The sequence below is a fragment of the Sporothrix schenckii genome, assembly GCF_000961545.1.
Source record: "Sporothrix schenckii 1099-18 chromosome Unknown Cont38, whole genome shotgun sequence".
NCBI classification, from domain to species: Eukaryota; Fungi; Ascomycota; class Sordariomycetes; order Ophiostomatales; family Ophiostomataceae; genus Sporothrix; species Sporothrix schenckii.
Window position 1 is genome coordinate 2,774,066 of NW_015971139.1, and position 19,185 is coordinate 2,793,250.

The 19,185-nt window shown below is 58.0% G+C and overlaps 6 protein-coding genes across 6 annotated transcripts; 4 read left to right on the forward strand and 2 right to left on the reverse strand.

Moving 5' to 3' along the window:
- Positions 1-1,166: 1,166 nt before the first annotated feature.
- On the forward strand, positions 1,167-4,608 carry SPSK_05862 (uncharacterized protein; the record flags this gene model as incomplete). The annotated part of the gene is made up of 7 exons (XM_016732571.1): positions 1,167-1,375; positions 1,446-1,818; positions 1,884-2,133; positions 2,196-2,984; positions 3,054-3,167; positions 3,245-3,520; positions 3,587-4,608. 7 exons carry the CDS (start codon positions 1,167-1,169, stop codon positions 4,606-4,608), a joined length of 3,033 nt encoding a protein of 1,010 aa, XP_016592607.1.
- Positions 4,609-5,249: 641 nt separating this feature from the next.
- SPSK_06724 (small nuclear ribonucleoprotein D3) lies at positions 5,250-5,674 on the forward strand (the record flags this gene model as incomplete). The annotated part of the gene is made up of 2 exons (XM_016733422.1): positions 5,250-5,297; positions 5,375-5,674. 2 exons carry the CDS (start codon positions 5,250-5,252, stop codon positions 5,672-5,674), a joined length of 348 nt encoding a protein of 115 aa, XP_016592608.1.
- Positions 5,675-6,104: 430 nt separating this feature from the next.
- Positions 6,105-8,264, reverse strand: SPSK_06030 (uncharacterized protein; the record flags this gene model as incomplete). Its single annotated transcript, XM_016732738.1, has 1 exon — positions 6,105-8,264. The coding sequence occupies one exon, from the start codon at positions 8,262-8,264 to the stop codon at positions 6,105-6,107; it is 2,160 nt and encodes a 719-aa protein (XP_016592609.1).
- Positions 8,265-8,806: 542 nt separating this feature from the next.
- On the forward strand, positions 8,807-11,920 carry SPSK_05896 (UBA/TS-N domain protein; the record flags this gene model as incomplete). The annotated part of the gene is made up of 1 exon (XM_016732605.1): positions 8,807-11,920. The coding sequence occupies one exon, from the start codon at positions 8,807-8,809 to the stop codon at positions 11,918-11,920; it is 3,114 nt and encodes a 1,037-aa protein (XP_016592610.1).
- Positions 11,921-12,255: 335 nt separating this feature from the next.
- Positions 12,256-12,855, reverse strand: SPSK_06640 (ubiquitin-conjugating enzyme E2 G2; the record flags this gene model as incomplete). The annotated part of the gene is made up of 1 exon (XM_016733341.1): positions 12,256-12,855. The coding sequence occupies one exon, from the start codon at positions 12,853-12,855 to the stop codon at positions 12,256-12,258; it is 600 nt and encodes a 199-aa protein (XP_016592611.1).
- Positions 12,856-16,541: 3,686 nt separating this feature from the next.
- Positions 16,542-18,175, forward strand: SPSK_06202 (WSC domain-containing protein; the record flags this gene model as incomplete). Its single annotated transcript, XM_016732909.1, has 2 exons — positions 16,542-17,373; positions 17,433-18,175. The coding sequence occupies 2 exons, from the start codon at positions 16,542-16,544 to the stop codon at positions 18,173-18,175; spliced, it is 1,575 nt and encodes a 524-aa protein (XP_016592612.1).
- Positions 18,176-19,185: the final 1,010 nt, after the last annotated feature.

Genomic DNA, 19,185 nt, shown 5'->3' on the forward strand with positions numbered 1-19,185 from the left:
CGTGCGACATGCGACCACTCCTTATATCATCCGATCGGCTAAGTGAATAGTGAATAATCCACTACAAGCCGCCTACAAGCCGCAATACGGTGTAAGATAATACATTGTCCAGCACATACCAATTGCATGGCAGAGCAGCCGCCCAGCGATGTGCTGTTCTCTCTGGCTACAGCGGCCTGGTCTCACTTCGTCGCATTCTATCCTCACAGAGACCCTCTCTGGAATAAGGTCTCATCAACAGCCAGGAACATGTAATACCATCATCGTCACACCAATCGTCTCGATCGAGTGTCTCTTATTAGGTATTCTTTTGTCGCATGTTCGAAACCGCTGACTGGAGCTGCATCAAACGTTTCAACTCGAACCTGCGCTTACGGCTTGCTTCCATTGTCTTGCCTCGCGGTTCTGTCGATTTTGGGGTGCGTTTCTTTGGTGCCGCGCCGAAATGCTGTGATTCGCTGCAGTGCAAACGCCCACTGGCCCGCAGCTTGCGTTGCTTCGGAGACAAAGGTGGGAGTGGGGATCTGCACCCAGAAGGAGTTGTGGGTGGGCAGCGGCAGGCCCCACTTTCCATTCTTTCGTCAGCCGTGCGTGCAGGGCTGAGGGTTGGACACACCTGCCCAAAACAGGCGAGACAGCAAGCGACCAGTGTCAGCCAATGGCATGTGCAGCGCTCGAGTCGCAGATGTCGCTGTGGCTCGTGGCGGTTCAGCCACAGCCTGCTGTATTACTCCCGTCTCCACCAAATGGCAGGTGCGGCCTCCACGGTGCACAGAGCTACCCTGACGTCGGTTCAAGCTTAAGCTTTCTTTGGCGACAACTTCGACGACATCCAGGCGCCCACAAGCATTTCGGGACCCGGCGCATCGCCACGACACTCCAATAGACGCCATTGGGGATCCTCGTGAGCGCATCTTCGCTGTATCCAAACAATCCAAGGGCTGTCTCAGTGTCGCAGGTTGGCGTCCGCCAAACAGGTCGCCAAACGGAGAGTGCCAGCTAGACTCTCCGTCGCACCGGCTTGCCAGCATTGCGTTGCGCCGAGTCACGCTCTACATACACTTCCTATTGTATACGTATTTCGTTGTCTATTTCGTTGTCGTCTTCTTTTTTTTCTCTTTTTTTTTGAAATCAACATACCCGACAGCGCGCTCTCGGACCTCAGCATGGCCGAAGACATCCCCCTCATCCTGGACGATGCCATGTCCGGCATCGCAGGCATGTCGGGCGACGTTCCGGTCGGCCTCGGCGATGTCGATGTTGACGATGTCGACTTGTTTGGTGGCCCTGTAGATCTGTCTTTGCCATCGCATCGGCCGCCATCGAAGCAGCTCCAGCTTCGCATCGACGAGCAGCGTATTCGGGGATGCAGCCAGTATGTATCTCCTCCATAATCACGGGGCGTTAGGACACCTGGTACCATGTTCCAAGGGCTGACATGTTAGGCGAATTGCTTGGTCGAAACAAGGCACCATTGCAAGCATTGGTGCCGACGGCCAGTCCATCGAACTTCGGTACTTGCGAACCGATGCTGAGGATGCGTCCTGGGCCCTTAGCGAGGCCACTTCGTATGCACACTTCAGTTCGATCAATACGCAAACCACGTTTGCGGGCGGTCCCATCGTTCATCTTGCCTGGGCCGCGACAGGCCATTCGGAGCTCGCCGTCATTGACTCCGTCGGTCGCGTGAGCATACTTGCTTTCTCTACCAGCTTGAACAAGCCATTTGCTCTGCGGTCATGGGAAGCCGATCCAGTCGATGACCTGCGCGCCGTGGTCGGATGCTACTGGCTGCCCATTGTGCCCGCCAACAAACAGGTGAGCTGTGTGGTGGCCCCTTTTCCTAATATTCATGTTGATCATCGACGCTCACAGCACCTCAGTACAACGTCATCTACGGACCAGCCGTCCGGGAGGAGAGCGGCTACCGCTACGAGACAACGCTCGTCCATGCGTCCGGACCGTACCACCCAAACCCGAATAAGAGTGCCCTGCTTTGCGTCACAGTCAGCGGTACTCTGCGGCTCCTTTTCTCCCAGAATAGCAATCAGGTCCAAGACACAAGCATTGAGCTGGAAAACATCACGTCCTCCGACGACCTGACGTCTCATGCTTCTATATGCACGGACAAGAGTAAGCGGTAGACACTCTATCCCACCACGATAGACCAAGACTGACCATGAAACACTGAATAGACATGCTGTTGATTGCCATGGTCACGGCCTCGCGCCAGCTCAAGGTCGTACGAGCCGCTATCGGCTGGAACCAGTCACAACAGGACAAACAGGCACCACTCCAGAGCCAGCAGTTGAACCCTATGCTGCAGCACAAACCAACAGCCGTCACAACCTGGCTACAGCATAGTGGCGGGGAGTCACAGCTCGACATCTCATCCGACCTGGTATCACACGTCGAGATGCTACCTTCGGCACTTTCCACTGGTGCCAACCACTGGTCGCAGCCACTTGTTATAGTTGTCCGCGAATACCTTCCCACGCAAAGTACGGCCAGCTATAACCCAGAACCGCAGAGCATCATCGACCGATGGGAGCTAGTCACAGAGTCACCACCGCAACCACTGCACCCGGCCTTCGAACAGCTGGGCTTCAAGCCGACCCAGAGCACCCCACAAACCGGCAGCCAAGCTCACGCCCGGCTGAACAAGCTGCCACCCGTTACCATCAACAAGCTTATCATCTCTATCCAGAATCTGCACCACGGCCGGGTTGTCTGCTTCTTCTTCAGTGACGGAACACTACAATACCGTGACCGGTTTACCTTTGAGGAGGTCTTCAACGAGCCCAACCCAGCAAGGATCGCTTCGCTTCAGCATGCCGGCTTCCAGTTCTCCGACCCTACGCCTTGCCTTGCCGCCGTCCTGTCGCCCACAAACTGCTCGTTTGCGCAGGTGTGTGAGGACGGCAAGGTGAAGTGGAACAATCTCAAGTACACGGGGCCGGATCTTGCACCGACAGGCCCGGACCGTGAGTTATACCAAACGTGTTTCGAGTTGCGATTATGTATCCATGGGAAGTAACATTAACACGATATAGCAAACTACACTGCTATAGTTGCCGGTCTCACGACGGCCGTTTCTACCTCGTCTGCCAATATCATCTCGTACGACGACATACTCGCAACAGCTCGCCAGTTTATCAACCGTCCAAGTATGCGTCCCCGGGAGCCTTCACTATTCATTGTACCGACGACACGACACCGGTTCGCTAACCACGTTGCGTAACAGGGTTTGCCTACGAGTGGATGATGGAGATTGTGCGCATATTGAAGATCAACGTGGACTACTCGGAGGATGCTCACCACGACCAGTTAGTCAGAAACAATTCGCTGCATCTCTGTCTGAGTATCCTCAACCACCTCGGGTTCCGCGGCGAGTTCAAGCCGCGGTCGTTCTACGGGAAGTTCTCCATGTTGGCGCTTAACATGCGCAACATTGTCATCTTGATCACCATCTCCAGCAACGCACCAAGCAACCTCAAGGTAAATCCGCTTGATGAGCCAGGTATGATATTGGATAGCCCCTTTCTTCCCAGAGTTCTGTCATGTGCTCGTGATCTGATACATGTAGATGTCGTCGATGCGCTCGCTGGCTGTGCGAAATGGGCGGTTGACTTCCTTGCTTACACGTGCGACTGCATCTTTAACCTGTTGGACGACCCCAAGTTCCAGTCTTTCCTGACGGGGAACAACTTCAACGAAATGGTTCCTTATCTCCTTGAAAAGAACGAGATTGCCCTGCATCTCATTCTTTGCTCGTCCACCAGAGGCTTCCTCTCTGCTGCTTGCCGCCGCCTGCTGCACCTGGACTCGATATCGTCCCGGGCCACCAAGTTCTACGAGCAGCAACAGCAAACGCCCACGGGCGCCGCAAACGGGAACTCGTCCCTCCGCCCGGCCCTCATCATGGCGTATCAAAAGATGCAACAGTACACGTCCTCCAGTCTGATCAAGGTCCAGGAGTTTGACAAACTTCTGTGGGCCCTGGGCGAGGACATTCGCCACACGTACCAATCCACGGCAGCCGCGCAGAGCGGTGCCGCAGCGAAAAACCGGGGTCAGAACCAGGGACAAAACCAGGGACAAAACCAGGCCACGGACAATGCAGCAAAGCGATTCCAGGCCCACTGCGAATTGACTCTGCTGCTCGCTAACAACCCGCCCGCGCATTTCCAGCCGCTACTACGCAAGTTCTTTAATACCAACGTGCGCCAGTTCCGGACGCTCACGGACCCTGCAAAGCTGTATTTTGCAGACTACAGCATTCTGGACGTCGAGGACGACAACCGCAGTCTGCAGGAGAAGCGGGCGCGCCATACCCACATTGACGTGTTCAAGCGCGTTGAGCTGAAGCCGACGAGCAGCACCAGCGGCGCCAGCGGAAGCAGTGCGGCCAATGCGGCCGGTCATCCGACCACGTTCCCGCCACACTCGGCACCGTCTGAGTACTACCGGCGCTGTGCTCGGTGCACGTCGATTATGGAAGACATCACCGGATCTCGGCCAGGCTATACATTTGTGCTGGCGCAGCAGCGGAAGTGCAGCTGCAGTGGAAACTGGGGCCTGCTTCCACGGAGCGCGTTTGTCGGATAGGACGACAAGCAGGAAAAAATAAAATACGTGCTCTGGAAATTGCGCGGCAAGCTGCCTCTCGACGTGTGGGTCAGAGGTGTAGTTTTGTCCGCGCTGCAGTTTTGAGGCAGTCATGCATTAGATTAATTGGGAATACTTTATACTATTTTAGGAAAGACAATAAAATAAAATAAATTATGCTAATTCATGGTGATTGCCAGGCCTGCAGCCATGCTGTGCAAGTGCATGGACACGTAGTGAGGCGACTATTTTACTATTTTATTCCGATCAGAGTATCACATACCCCTAGTTATAAAAAGGCACCACGGGCACCAACAGTGCTTCACACCTGTTTATTATTTTAAGTAAACAATAAAAGAAGTACTTAATAAACAGAATGTCACTGAAAGGAAACGCATCAAATAAAAACAGAGTGCCCATCGAGTGTCGTTGCGACGAGGCTGTCGTTACGTCGGGCCGGATTAACGGTTAGTCCGTAACCTTCCGCGCAGCGCCTCGAACATTGGCTACTGAAATTTACGCGACAGGCAAACCGCCTAAGCTGCAGAGAGCTCCCCCTCTGTCTCCGACTCCACGACCGACGACGTTATTTCCTCTACAGCAACCATCCTCGCCAACAACGCCCTCCACCCACACATACAATGACTTCCACGATTGGCATTCCAATCAAACTGCTCAATGAGGCCCAGGTATGTTTTGTCTTGCCTCTCCCGTGTCTCCCGGGCTCGGCTGTCCTGTCCCGCAAAACTAACCGTCCTGTCCACAGGGCCACATTGTCACGCTCGAGATCACGTCCGGCCAGACCTACCGCGGCCGCCTGCTGGAAGCCGAGGACAACATGAACGTCCAGCTCAAGGACATTACGGTCACGGCGCGCGACGGCCGTGTCTCCCACCTCGAACAAGTCTACATCCGCGGATCCCACGTCCGCTTCTTTATCGTGCCCGACATGCTCCGCAACGCGCCCATGTTCCGCAGTCGTAATGCGCGCGGTCGGGGTGTTGGTCTGGCGCGTGGCCGTGCAACGGTCAGCCGTGCGCGGGCAGGCGGCCGAGGAGGCCGGTAAGGTGTTTTTTTTTTTGGCAGCACGTGAGGCGAGGCGAAGCGGGACGCCGCGGAGAGTACAGCACCGACGGGCTGTACATTCCTTGCTACATGTATATGGGGACTTGTGTTCTTTTTCTTTTCTTGTTCAAGACGACGAGCGGGATGTTGAAGCTATTGCATATTTTGCTGTTATTGTATTTCACGGCGTTCGACATGATACGGACCAAAAACGGAAGGGCTATTTAAAATAGGAAATCAATTACACACTATCGGGCCACGGCCAAAAAGACAAAAAAAGGCAAGGATGCATTAGAGTCGTGCATTGTCTAATCCGCAGGATGCGCAATGTAGTTTGCTAAAAGTACAGAAAAAAGAATATGCGACATGAAGAACATCATATGGTACAAAACATAATTAAGAGGTGCGGCGAAAGCCCCTGGCCGCACCGTCTACTTCAACTGGGCGAGCTCTTCCTTGGCCTTCTCAACCAGGGCCCGCGCCTTGCGAAGGTCATTCAGCTGCTGCCGCCGGTCCGCGCCGCCCTGGCCGCCCGACACAGCTGCGTCGCGTGCCTCGTCCAGCGCCGTCGCCACGCTCGCCTCCACGGCCCGCACGGCCTTGCGGCCCTCTTCGCGCACTTCGCCCTCCCAAAACGCCCGTGCCGCCTCCCACTTCTTCTGCATGCGGCCCAGGCTCCACACAAGACCGACGGCAGCGATGGCGCCGGCCTCGTAGGCGCCCGACGACGACAAGTACGTCAGCACAGCCAGAGCGGTCGCCAGGCCGGACGTGCCGGCCGTCTGCAAAACAAGACGCTGTGCGAGCGCCTGCAGCGCAGGGACGGTCTCGTCCAGCAAGTAGCGGCGCGTAAAGGCAATGTGCGTCGGCCAGGGCGTTCGGGGGCCAGCTGGCGACGCGAGGAGCTCCACGGCGCCTGCCGTGTTCTCGGTGGGCTCCACTGCGACGACGGGGATTGGGTACTGGCCGATGGCGCCGCTGCTTCCCTTTGTCTCTGACGTGCGCAGTCCCGACAGCCACACAGCCTCGTCGATGCGCCCGGCCAGAAACACCACATCCTGCTCGGCCTGGGGCAAAAACTGCTGCGTCACCAGGCCCGACGACAGCATCGTCACGTCGTCGGCGCGCCAGAACAGCTTCCACCAGCCCAGCTTGCGCCACCGGCGACCAGAAAAGGCCAGGTCCAGCTGCGTCTGCAGCTCAGCGTGCGCTGACTCGGCCCAGTCGGCGAGGCCGGTGTCGAGCGAGGCGAACGCGCGGGCGACGGGCACCTCGGACTGGGACGTGGTGGACGCGCTGACGAGCTTGGCCTCGGCGGTCTGGATGCTGGCGAGCGCGTTGCGGAGGACGGAGGCGACGAGCTGGCGCACGGGCGGCTTGGTGGTGCCGTCGGGGCGGTGCACGGCGCCGTCGTGCAGCCAGCGGCTCAGTGCGGAGACGCCGCCGCGCACCCAGAGCGTCTCGTACGCCTTGGCGTTGGCGACGCTGGCGCGGAAGAGGGCAATGGCCTCGGAGGATGTGGCAATGTCGAACGTTGTAAATGGGAGGCTGGTCGTGTTTGTGGCCGCAGCTTCAGGCACGGGCAGACGCAGATTGACAGCACCCTTCATCTCGTCTGGGTAGGCACTGAGCGGTAGGTTGGCCACCGCAGCTGCACCCAGTAGGCCGTCGGCGACGACCAGGGCTTGGTGCACGGGCGTTGTGACGGGTGTGAAGCGCAGGCCGTCCTGCGACGTGTGAATCTCAACCTCCGGCACGAGCACCGTCTCTTCAAACGTCTCCGTAGTGCCTTCAAGCGGGTCAGATGTGGCAGACGCCGGTGGTGTTGGGACGGCGAGCGAGGATTCCATGACGAGGAACTCGAGCTGGTTTCCGTTGAGGACGGGCGAGGACACCTCCATCTCGGTGAGGCCTTCGTCCTTGTCGAAGCGCACGTTTAATGTTGATGCAGCGGCCGTCGCTGCCGAGCCGTTGACGCCCTCCGCCGCACCCCGTACGCGCACAATCAATGGCTTCTTTGGGTCGTGGTCGGCAAGCTGGGCCTCCCATGCCTGCTCATCCTGCAACGGGTCGGCAAGGACAAGTCGCAGCAGCTGCTTGGCGGACCTGCCTCCCTGGACCGGGGAGGTCGATGCCACGCCGGTGAGACCGAGAATGGCAACGCGTACGGACTCCTGACCGGCAGGCTGCTGCAGACTGCGGATGGCCAGCTGGAGGCGTGATATGTTGAGGAGAGCGCCGGCTTCTTGCTGAAGGGCGCCGAGGGTGTCGGCGAGGTCGGCGCGAATCTGTGCCGAGGTTCGCGTGGAGAGCGGTTCGATGGGCGCTTCTTCCACAGCAGGTACAGGCCCTGCGGCTTCTGCAGCTGATACTGCCGTCGCTGTCGATGCGCCTCGCCGTGCTATTGACTGCTGTCTGCTGGCAAGGCGTGCATGTGCTGCTTGGGGTTTGCATGCTGCGCGTTGTTGAAGCGAGCAGAAGAGACACGCCTGTGATGATCGTGTCGCCGCAGGCCGTGCTAGCCGGACTTGTGCTGTGAAAAGAGACTGGCCAGGACCCAGAAGCGGCCGCGGCCGCAGTCGAGGCGGCATCGTGGCGGCGAATTGGGGCCGTTGCGTGTTATGCTGATGTCGAGAGATGGCGAGGCAAAAGACGAGAGACGCGAAGCTTTTTTTCCGCGCTGCCGATTTTCAGCGTATCAATTACAGCGCACTACGGCGTAGTTACCGCGTTCAGGCCCCGCCAGAGCTACCGTTTTAGGCGCGGCTTTCCCCGAATTCGCCCAACAATTGTCTCCATGGACATCATGGCCGTCGGTGCAACGGGCTGCAACAGCTTCCACAAAATCCAAAATAAATCGTATCCGGAAATCCCTCTGACACGCTTACCTCTCCATCATCCGTGATTCTCTTACACCCCATTTTACACGTTGTGCACAGCTCTCTCCTGGGTGTTGCGCAGACACAAAAGGCACACGTGACATTGCCCCACAGTGGCTTGAGCTATCCCCTGGACACATATTAACACGATGTGCTATGGATGCCCCAAACAACGACCACAGCCAACTTCAGCTCCTTTTATCGTCAACACATCAATGCTCAGCAACCGCATGAGCACCTGTTATTCGTAGACCATGGACGACCTCTCAGGCCTGGACTGGTCCTCCAGCAGCTCGACGAACAAGCAAAACCCCTCCAAACCGACCCTCGCCACCCAATCGGCGGCCTTTGGTGCCGCCTCGTCCTACGCATCACTGCGACCAACACCGCCACCCGGCGTGGGCTCGGGCTCGGGCCGCAACACACCCCTATCAAATCTCTCGGCGCAAGGATCCGGAGCATCAGCTGGCGTGGGTGCCCGGCAGTTGCCCTCCTCGGCGGCTCAGAAGCCCGGCCAGGACAGCTTCAGCGGCCTGATCAACTTTGGCGCCAACAAGAACCCGGCGAACCTCAGCTTGCGCGAGCAGCAGGAGCGCCTTGACGCGGAGAAGCGACGCAAGGAGGACGAGAAGCGCAAGCAGACACAGGCCAACTATGGCGACGGGCAGTTTTTTGACATCCTGGGCCGCGGCGGCAGCGGCTCGGCGGGCACGTCGCGCACAGGATCGCCTGCGCTGGCACCACCACCGGCTCCGATCTCGCGGGGTGCCTCTCCTTTGAATGGTGGCAGCAGCGGCGACGATGACCTGTTTGCGGCGTTCAATGCCGACACCAAAGTTGACCAGGCCAGCCACTTTCCACCGCCAGCCGGCAACCCATCGGGCAAGTCGACCCCTACGCCCGCTCTTGACCTCAGCAACCCCAGCGCCTGGGGCAAGCCGCCGACGGCGAGCAACGGCACCGGCACCGGCACCGGCACCGGCACCGCGACACAAAATGCTTTGACGCTGGACGACGACGATCCGTTTGGACTGAATCAGTTGCAGGCACGGACGACGACTGCCCCACCTCCTGCACCGGCGCCGACTTCGGGCGGGGGTGTCGACGACGACGATGATTTCCTCGGCGATCTGGCCAAACCCGTGGACGAAGTGCGGCGGAAGACGGAGGCACAGCGGCGGCAAGAGGCGCAGCAACAGCGGCGACAGAGAGAGCCAGAGCCGGGCAAGCCTATTGAACCTTCCGACTCCGACTCCGACTCTGACTTAGACGTCGGCGACGGCGACGGCGGCTTTGCAAAGACGGGCGACCCCAAGTTCGACAACGCCGTAGCACAGCTGGTGGATTACGGGTTTAGTGCCGAGGATGCACAAAGGGGCCTCACTGGGAGCGGGCGGGGCTATGACGTGCAAGCGGCCGTAAACTGGCTGCTGGACGACGCACATCGGAAAGCCAAGGAGAAGGCCGGTGTGAAGCAAGGCGGTGGTCGCGGTGGTGCGGATCAGCTGCGGGCCGAGGAGGGCGCCAGCCGCACTTCGAGCCGCAGTCGGAACCAAGGCGGCCCGGCGTGGATGCGCGACGCCGAGGTGGGCGGCCACTCTGGCACGGGCGACGGCCGGTCGCATGCTGCTTCTGGCGATGGCGACTTTGCCAAGACCGCCGCGGCCATGGGAACAAACTTCCTCAAGACGGCCAACTCCTTGTGGAAGACGGGCCAGAAGCAGCTGCAAAAGGCCGTGCAGGACTTCCAACAAGAGGGTGACCCCAGCCAGCCCAAGTGGATGCGGTCTGCGGCAGGCCAGGAGCACATGGGCGCACCACACGATGGGGGCGACGCGCGGCGGAGGCATACTGGGACGGCTGCATCGACCGCCTCGGCCACCGACGAGGCCATGATGCTCGAGTCGGGCGCACGGCCCGAGCGGAGACAGCACAGTTCACGGCCCCCAGCAGCTGCCGCATCCCTGTCCGAGCAGCCACGGTACCGTAACGAGAGCCCGTCGTCCCGGACACAGTCGCCTGCTGGTGGGTTCGCTTCGGGACCGCCAAGCCGGAACAGCCCTGTTCCTCGTTGGCAGCAGCAGGGCGCTAGTGCTTCTGACCCGCGAGCACGGCTCACCAAGCAAGCGGTTGAAGAAGAGAGCGCCCAAGTCTACGTCAGCCCTGCCCGGCGACGGAAGGCGGCGACGGCGTCTCCGGCCCCTGAGCCCGCCAGCAGACACGTTGACGCTCCGCCCGAAGGCGATTTGCTGTCCAACTCGACTGCTCTGCCACAACGGCCAGCAGCATCCCAACAACGGCCGGCGGGCACGGGTGGGGGCGCGGGCGCTGGCGCTTCTGGCCGCCCAACGCCGCGCGCCACGCCGAGCCCACGGCCACCCAAGGTCGCGCGCCAGGTGCCGGCCGTCAACTCGTTTGTCCTCCAGGCATCGGCCAAACACCGTGCCGACGGAGCGGCCCACTTCAAACGGGGAGACTACGCGGCAGCACATGCATCCTACGCGGCGTCGTTGACCGACATTCCGCCGTCGCACCCCCTGCTGGTGGTGCTGTACTGCAACCGCGCGCTGACGGCACTCAAGACGGGCGAGCCGCGGCAGGCCGCGGCCGACGCCGACTCTGCGCTGGCCGTCATTGGCCCCGGCAAGGGCGAGGGCGAGTCGGTCAGCCTCGAAGACGGCACGGGCGCCACGCGTGACCTGCGCGACCTGTACGGCAAAGCCATGACGCGCAAGGCGGAGGCGCTGGAGCAGATGGAGAAGTGGGGCGAGGCCGGGCAGGTGTGGCAGCAGTGCGTGGAGAGCGGCGTGGGCGGTGCGACGGCGATTGCGGGACGGCAACGGTGCCAGACGGCGCTGAAGCCCAAGCCCAAGCCCACACGCACGCCCACTCCCAAGGCGGCAGCAGCCGCTGTGTCGCGGCCGGCACGGCCCAGCGCCAGCAGCGCTCTTGGTGGACTGGCAGGGACGGCCACGCCGACCTCGGCGAGCGGCCGCGACTTTGAGGCGGTGCAGCGGCTGCGGGCGGCCAACGAGGCGGCGGCGCGCGAAGACTCGGAGAAGCTCGGGCTGCTGGACCAGGTGGACGCGCGCGTGGCGGCGTGGCGCGACGGCAAAAAGGACAATCTGCGGGCCCTGCTGGGCAGTCTGGAGCGGGTGCTGTGGGAGGGCAGCGGGTGGAAGCCGGTGGGTCTGCACGAGCTGGTGATGCCGAACAAGGTCAAGATTGTCTACATGCGGGCGATTGGCAAGACGCACCCGGACAAGCTGCCGCAGGACGCGTCGACGGAGATCCGCATGATTGCGGGGACGGTGTTTGCGACGCTCAACGAGGCCTGGGACAAGTTCAAGGCAGACAACAAGATGTAACAAGATGTCGGGGGGGGGGTGGCGTTGGGCCATGTTTGACGAGCGACATTATGAATTACATGCATGGTTATGGATTCACGGTTTAGGAGAAGATAGAGACGGGTGTTATTTTTATTTTTATTTTATTTTGTTTTTTCTGGAAAAGAAAAGAAAAATAGATTACCCGAACACTGAAAAAATAAAGACAGACCCTTTCGCTATGCTAAGAAATGTAGCCGTACGCCGTGCGCCTTGCGAGTTGACCGGGTATGGGAGTGGATTGGGTTGTGCTGTGCGACAGATATGATGCGACGATGCTTGCAAGACTCCGCTCCGGCGATCGCCGCGGCTCGCTCTCATAGCCCCAGCATCGACAGCACGTTCGCCCGCACCTTTGCATTGTATTCCTCCCGCCGCTCGCGCCACATCTTGGCGGCCTCGACGTTGGCAGGGCTCTCGTCGTTGGGTTCGGCCAGCATGCTCATAACGCTAATCAGAATCTTCTCGACGCTCTGGACGGGCGACCAGCGCTCGGAGGCTTGCTCGTAGTGGTTGGGGTCGTCGCCGGGCGGGTGCAGAATGGAAATACACACAAGACCGGAGGGATAGACTGGGGGAAAGGGTGAGAAAAGGTGTGCGTCAGCAGAGAGGAACCACTCCCTCGGAGGTAGTTGAAGGTAGTTGTGAAGGGGGGGGAGAGGGGTCGTACCATTTGGATGCCACACTTCGCAGCCGACAAAGCGCATGGTGGGCGGGACGAGCGGGTAGTCCTTGGGAAACTTGAGCTCGGCCGGGTAGACGCCGCCCTCAAAGGGCGTTCCCTCGGGCCCTTGGATGACGGCCTCCCAGAGCAGCATGTCGTCCTCGGAGACGGGGCCGGCGGTGATGCCTTCAGGAGGGCCATTGGTCAGGGACCGGTACTCCTGGAGCAGGCGGCGGTGGGCGGTGGACGACATGGTGGGCGTGGGACGTGTAGAAGGCGAATGCTCGACTGCGCTCGGTTGTGTCGCAGGTCAAAAGCCGACCGGACGTACTGTTGTCGGTTCGGTGAGGTCGACCGTTGGGTAGCTCGACTTTGGATGTGGATGTTCGGAACAGGTGGACTCAACCCCCTCGGTCCGGAGCGGTCACGTGTCGATCTACGTCATGTCAGGTACGGCATCTTCGATGTACGCGGAGGTACTTTAAAGTTCACAGGCTATTGCGAGTTTGCATAACTGGAGACGAAAACTTAAATGAAAATTAGTGAAACAAGGAGACAATAAAAGAGGATTTGGTGCATCGTATTCATAGCTGATTCAGACGTAAACTTTTTTTAAGAAATATTAGACAGGCTGGATACCCAGACCTGTACGAAGTAGTACAAAGGTACCTACTAATGCAGCGCACAGCACTGAGATTCAGGTACATTGCCCCTAACGTCAGCTGGACAGGCAGTCAGGCACACCCGCCTGCCAATGCGCATCATCCCGTCTCTCGACACTTTATTTTATGTTTGCATCCCCGGCCCAAAAGCGTTTCTGCTCGCCACGGAAACCAGGCCGCGCTTCATTTGACAGACACAAGCTTCCCTCAGTTTGCCTTTTGACTTTTTCAGCCGGTAGATCAGCCGAGCCGTGCCAGCCACCGAGTTTATACATTCGATTTTAGCTTTCTATTCTCTTGCGTCCTTTGTTTTCTTTTACCCTTTTTGCGATGTCCTTTTCGTCTCTTCTCTGCATGTATCTGCCTGTCTCGTCCCGCATCGAAATCTGCAAGGCACGGCGCGTGCTGCAGAGTGCGGCGTGCCGTCTCAACCTTTGTGCTGCCGCCGGTGAACAGCTGCACTGCACTTCTCGACGTGGATTGGACAGACACAGATCAAAGTGGCGTGCCTCAGTCAAGGGTCAAAAGGCATTCACGAAATCACAGAAGGCCGGTCTTCTTTGTCGCAAAGAGGGGCATGGCGGTCTTTTGACAACCGCCGCACAAAGAACACAGAATCGATCCCGAAACGTGTTTCAGGCTAGGGGTCGTGCTGGGACAAATCAGCCAACGAGAGGAGAGCCAGGCATCAAAGAGGGCCAATGAGATGGGTCCAAGGCACAAGGGGGTATGGCTGGAGTGTTGATGCAGCCCCTTTGATCGCTTGGGACTTCTTGGAAGTTCTTGGGACTCTTGGGGGCAACCTCATCGAGCTTGGCCCTTTTGTCTTCTGTGGCGACTGTCTGCATTCTTGCTGTCTTTTCATCACCAACCTCACGGAGTTCCTTGGTTCTTTAGCTTCTTTATTTCTTGGTTTTTGGGCAACCTCACCTCCCCTTGCTCTGCGTTTGTCCACTCACAGAGCAAGGGATACGTGAGCAGTGTCGTCTATTCTGCTTCAAACAGGGTTCTCCGAACTACAGCGTAAAAACTGCATACACAACCGACAATCCCCTCCACTCTCTGGAATGTGACAGAACGACCCTCCCGCTGTCATTACGACGGCGGCCGTAAGCTTCGTGGATGTGGGCTTGCCTTGTGCCCTTGGCGGCCAGCTGGGCAGATTATCTTCAGTTCTGTCGAGTAGACCCTTCATGTGTGACAGGCCCTTGGCACCGCCGTCTGTTTCACGCGTCAGACTAGAAAAAAACCAAGTGGTGAACCCAGGAGCGAGGGGATTTCAACGGGGAAACATGCGTTGTCTTTCTATTCCTTCTTTATGCTCACTTCGTTTCCCGTCCACACGACTTTGACTAACGTGACTCAGGAGCAGTGACGACTGGCAGGGACAGCGAATGAAGCTGAACTGGGAAATTGACCCTTCTGTCGTGCAAGGTTGGACAGACCACGCTCACCAACGGGATGTGAGAGACACGCATGAGATGTGCTGTCAGCACCGTGGCTCGTCCGATGTGTTTCTTCCCGTGTTCCTCTCAGAGACATTCTATCTGACGGTTTACGATTCTCTGACACAATACGCGAGGAGGGTCAAGGATCAAATGGGGCATCGTGAGGTTTGACGGTCTTTCTCTTGTCAAGCGGCCTGCATTCTTCACCCACGGCACCTTCGCTCATCTCTTTGCCTTTTTTGCCTTTTCATCCGCAAAGCTCGGCCCGCCCTGGCTACTGGGAAACCCTGGAACCACTTGTAAATCTAGGATCGATCTTCTGCGGCTCAAGGTGAAGGACAGGGCGAAGTCCGTCGATCCACCTTTTTAACAAGAGGAATCCGTCGATCCTGCGCTCCTATTTAGGGAGAAAAAAGAGAGTGAAAGACGAGACGACAAGCGCGTTTCTGCCAGCGCACTTTGTTTTCTATGTCGTTGCTGTCGCGATCCAAACAGAGTTTCTTTCATAGAGTAGCATTTTCTCGTCCGGCACCTGTATCGTATTTCACGACCTCTTTCGCCTTACCCCGGGATCGAGCATGAAATCTGCAACCTCACGATGGAGGCGCACAGACCGTCCACGATACAAAAAAAGAAACAAGAGGCAAAAGGCAACAGGCAACATGCAACAGGCAAAAAGCCACAAAGTGCGCAATCCAAAGTCTGAGCAAAGAATAGAGTTGCGAGCCGCAACGCATTCAAAGCATTGTAAAGCTCAGCCACCAGATCTCTCCATCACCCACCCACCGACCTTCTCTGCCTTTCTCTTGATCCCTCGCTCGTGTTGTCCCAGGGGACACACCCCTGTCCCTCTCTGCACCCTAACCAGCCCCTGACAGGCACTAACCACTAACACGACACACGCAACCCCTTGGCTCTCTGTTCCTTAATCTATTGCTTGTGTGAGGTGAAGCCAGCCAGCGCTTGACCCACGCTTGACTCTTGCCCTTTATCCCCTCGTCTCTCCCCGTTCCCACGATAGGACGAGCGTGTGTGTTGCGTCTCTCATTGCACTGGACTGAGTGTCCCCGTCGGGGATCTGTAAGACTCGTGTGTAGCGTGTAAATGGATGCAAAATATTCTGTAGTGGCGTTGCGGTTCTCAGTTGCTTCCAGAGTGTGTGTGTCTTGTCTCTCCACACTCCCCCAGTCTCTCCCGTTTCGCCTGCGGTCCTGAGGTCCTCCCTTTCTCGTTTGCTTCCTTGTCACCACCCTCGTTGTCGTCCGTTTCCTTTTGTTCTTGACCTCTGCCTTCTTTTTTTTTTCTCTTTGAAGCCTTTCCTCTTGCACCCACCCTCTTTTCTGTCTTCTTCGCCGCGTGCACTCGCTCGCTGGTTGATGCTTTTTTGATACTGTCTTTGACATCTCAACATCTTCACTTCGACTTCCACTCTTTTTTTTGGCATTCTCGGACGTTCATTGTCAGCAGTGGCTGTACCACGTATCGTCTTCATAGTGTCCTCCCGCTCATTGTCTGCTTCGTCGTGTTGATCGCATTCGTTTTTTACCGCATCGTCTTTCACTTGATTCTCTCCTTTCAGCTCTACAACGCGATATCGACTATCGCCAATCTACGACTTCAGATATAGTGTGTCTCCATTTGGCAGGAACCTCTACCTTCTCGATCAGGAAACTACAATCTTCGAGGCCCGTCACCACGGCATCGTACCTTCCACGACCGTTCGACTGTTCGACTGTACTTTCCTTATACGGAAATTCGAGACTCGCCTTCCAAAAACATCACCAGTTCGATCCAGGACCTCCTTTTTTTTTTTTCCAAAGATACCGACAATGGTCAGCCCACGGGTCTCGATTCTCGTGGCTGCGGCCATCACGCCGGCCCTGGCCTTTTGGCGCATGGAGTGCCGCGGCGTGGCCGGCAACGCCCGCATCGACCCCCTCATATCCCCCGGTGGCCCGTCCTCGCACCTGCACGCCATCATGGGCTCCGGTGGCTTCGGCGAGTCCGCCACGTATGCCGACATCACCGCCAGCGACTGCACGTCGTGCCTGGTGACCGAGGACAAGTCGTCGTACTGGCACCCGGCCCTGTACTTCCTGGACACGACCACCCACCAGTACGAGCTCGTCGAGCAGGTCGGCGGCACGCTCGCCTACTACCTGCTCAACTCGGGCAACGGCAACAACAACATCACCGCCTTTCCCAAGGATTTCCGCATGATTGCCGGCGACAACGAACGCCGCGCCTTCACGGCCGGCAACGTCGAGATGGCCGATCCGCCCAAGTCCAACTGGGCGGCGCTCAACCAGACGAGCCAGGACAAGCTCGCCCAGCGCGCCCTCGGCTTCAACTGCCTCGACTACAGCACCTCGCCCGAGGCGTCACTGTACCGCCATTTCTTCCCTGACAAGAAGTTCTTGGACACCAACTGCCCCGACGGCATCCGCTTTGAGCTCATGTTCCCGTCGTGCTGGAACGGCAAGGACGTGGACTCGGCCAACCACCGGTCGCACGTGGCCTACCCGGACCTGGTGATGGCGGGCGACTGCCCCGACGACTTCCCCGTGCGGCTACCGAGTCTGTTTTACGAGACCATCTGGAACACGGCGGCGTACATTGGCCGCACCGGCCAGTTTGTCATTTCCAATGGCGATGTGCAAGGTAAGCAAGCAGCGTTATTGAGCAACTCCGATCCCACGTCCACCCACCTGACAGTCTAGGCTTTTCGTACCATGGCGACTTCATGACCGGCTGGGACGTCGCTCTCCTCCAGGAGGCCGTCAACACCTGCACGAATCCCTCGGGCGAGATCTCGGACTGCCCGCTTTTCACCATCCAGTCCCTGTCCGACGCCCAGGCCTGTAAGATCAAGATTCCCGACAATGTGGCCAGCGACAACACCGCCGGCCCCGCCGCTAGCCTGCCGGGCAACGTCGCGCCGTTTGGCAACTTCATGGACGTCACCATGCTCAACACGTACGACCCCGCGCTGTCGTTCCAGCCCACGTCGACGCTGGGTCTCGACGGTGGTTTCGGAGCGGGCAGCGTCGTGGCCCAGGCGGCTAACCCCACAGGCGCCGCTGCCGGTGCGCCGGTGCCCTCGTCGCCTCCCAATGCGGCCGCAACCACCGCCGTCAACGCGCAGGTCGCGGCCAACATCCACTCGGACCACGTGTTTGCTTCGTCGCCTGCGCCCCCGCCGCCCTCGCCGTCGCCCTCGACGCCCAGCAGTGTGACGGCCCCGCCGCCCAGCACGCCCAGCAGCGACACCCACACCAACGTGGTCAGCACGCAGTACATTACCAATGGCAACATGGTGACCAAGATTCTGTGGGAGGAGACGGTTGTCTATGTCACAGAGGACCCGGAGACGGTGGTGACGACAGTCACGACCACGCCGGCCGCCGCGGTGAAGCCGCGCGTCCACAACCACATGCGCCGCCACCGAAAGCACCGGTGGTAGTTGGCGGGTGTTGTGGAGTACGGGCAACAAAAAAACTGAGGCGGTTTGCTGTTGGAGTCGAATTTGTGGTCGACAGGTCGACATTGTTTTTCTCATTTCACCTTTTCCTTCTTTCTTGGTTTATATTTCGCAATCTTTCGCCGCTGTGCGTTCGCTTCTCGTCCCTCTTTCCATCTAGTTTTTGGTACTCTGGTACTTTGGTTACCCTTTTACCTCTCTTACTTTTATCTTATGTCTTTGAACTCCTCTGTCGTCTCATCATTTGTATCGATGTTTGTTTGTCTTTGCATGGTATCGCAGATGCCGTTGTCGACCGGGGTGGAGGAAATGGGGCGTTGCTTGTACGAGATACCATACTTTTTCCAATTTTGAATTGTTTTGAATATTTTTTGGATGTTTTCGACTTTGCCCAGTTGCTTCCTTCGTTGATTCAAAAAGCACACCATTATCTGGCGTGGACCACAGGCCAGCCTAGCAGAGAAAATCCGACTGTGTTGCGAAATTGCTTTCTAGCATTCGCCCATTCCACGAGGATGACAGCACAAAAGCAGTGCATTTAGTTGTATACCACTCAAATTGCGCTATCCTCACTGCATCGCGACTTACACCGAAAGTGGCAATTTCGGCAACCCCAATCGCAAATGTCATCTGTCACAGCCAGCATCGCCCAGCTCCATCGGGCACAAAAAAATCGAGACGAACTGAGAGCTCATGGAATGTCATATGGCCCCACCGCAGCACAAAGTCGTCGAACCCATCTCCCGAAGGTCCGTTGTCTGCCACTGCGCATGGTTGGAATGCCGTCCCTTTGTCGTCCCCAACAACACATTCCAGCGTATGTTTGGCTGTCAAGGCGGCAAGCCGGCCTTGTCGTCGCAACGAAGTCATTATCAAATGCCAATTCTCATGCTTTTTGTTTGCCCGATGGCCCAGCCAGCCGTTCTTTTTTATGTTTTTTTTTGTCTCTTTCCTTCCTCATCCCTTTCGCCCATCGTCGACAATCGCATCGC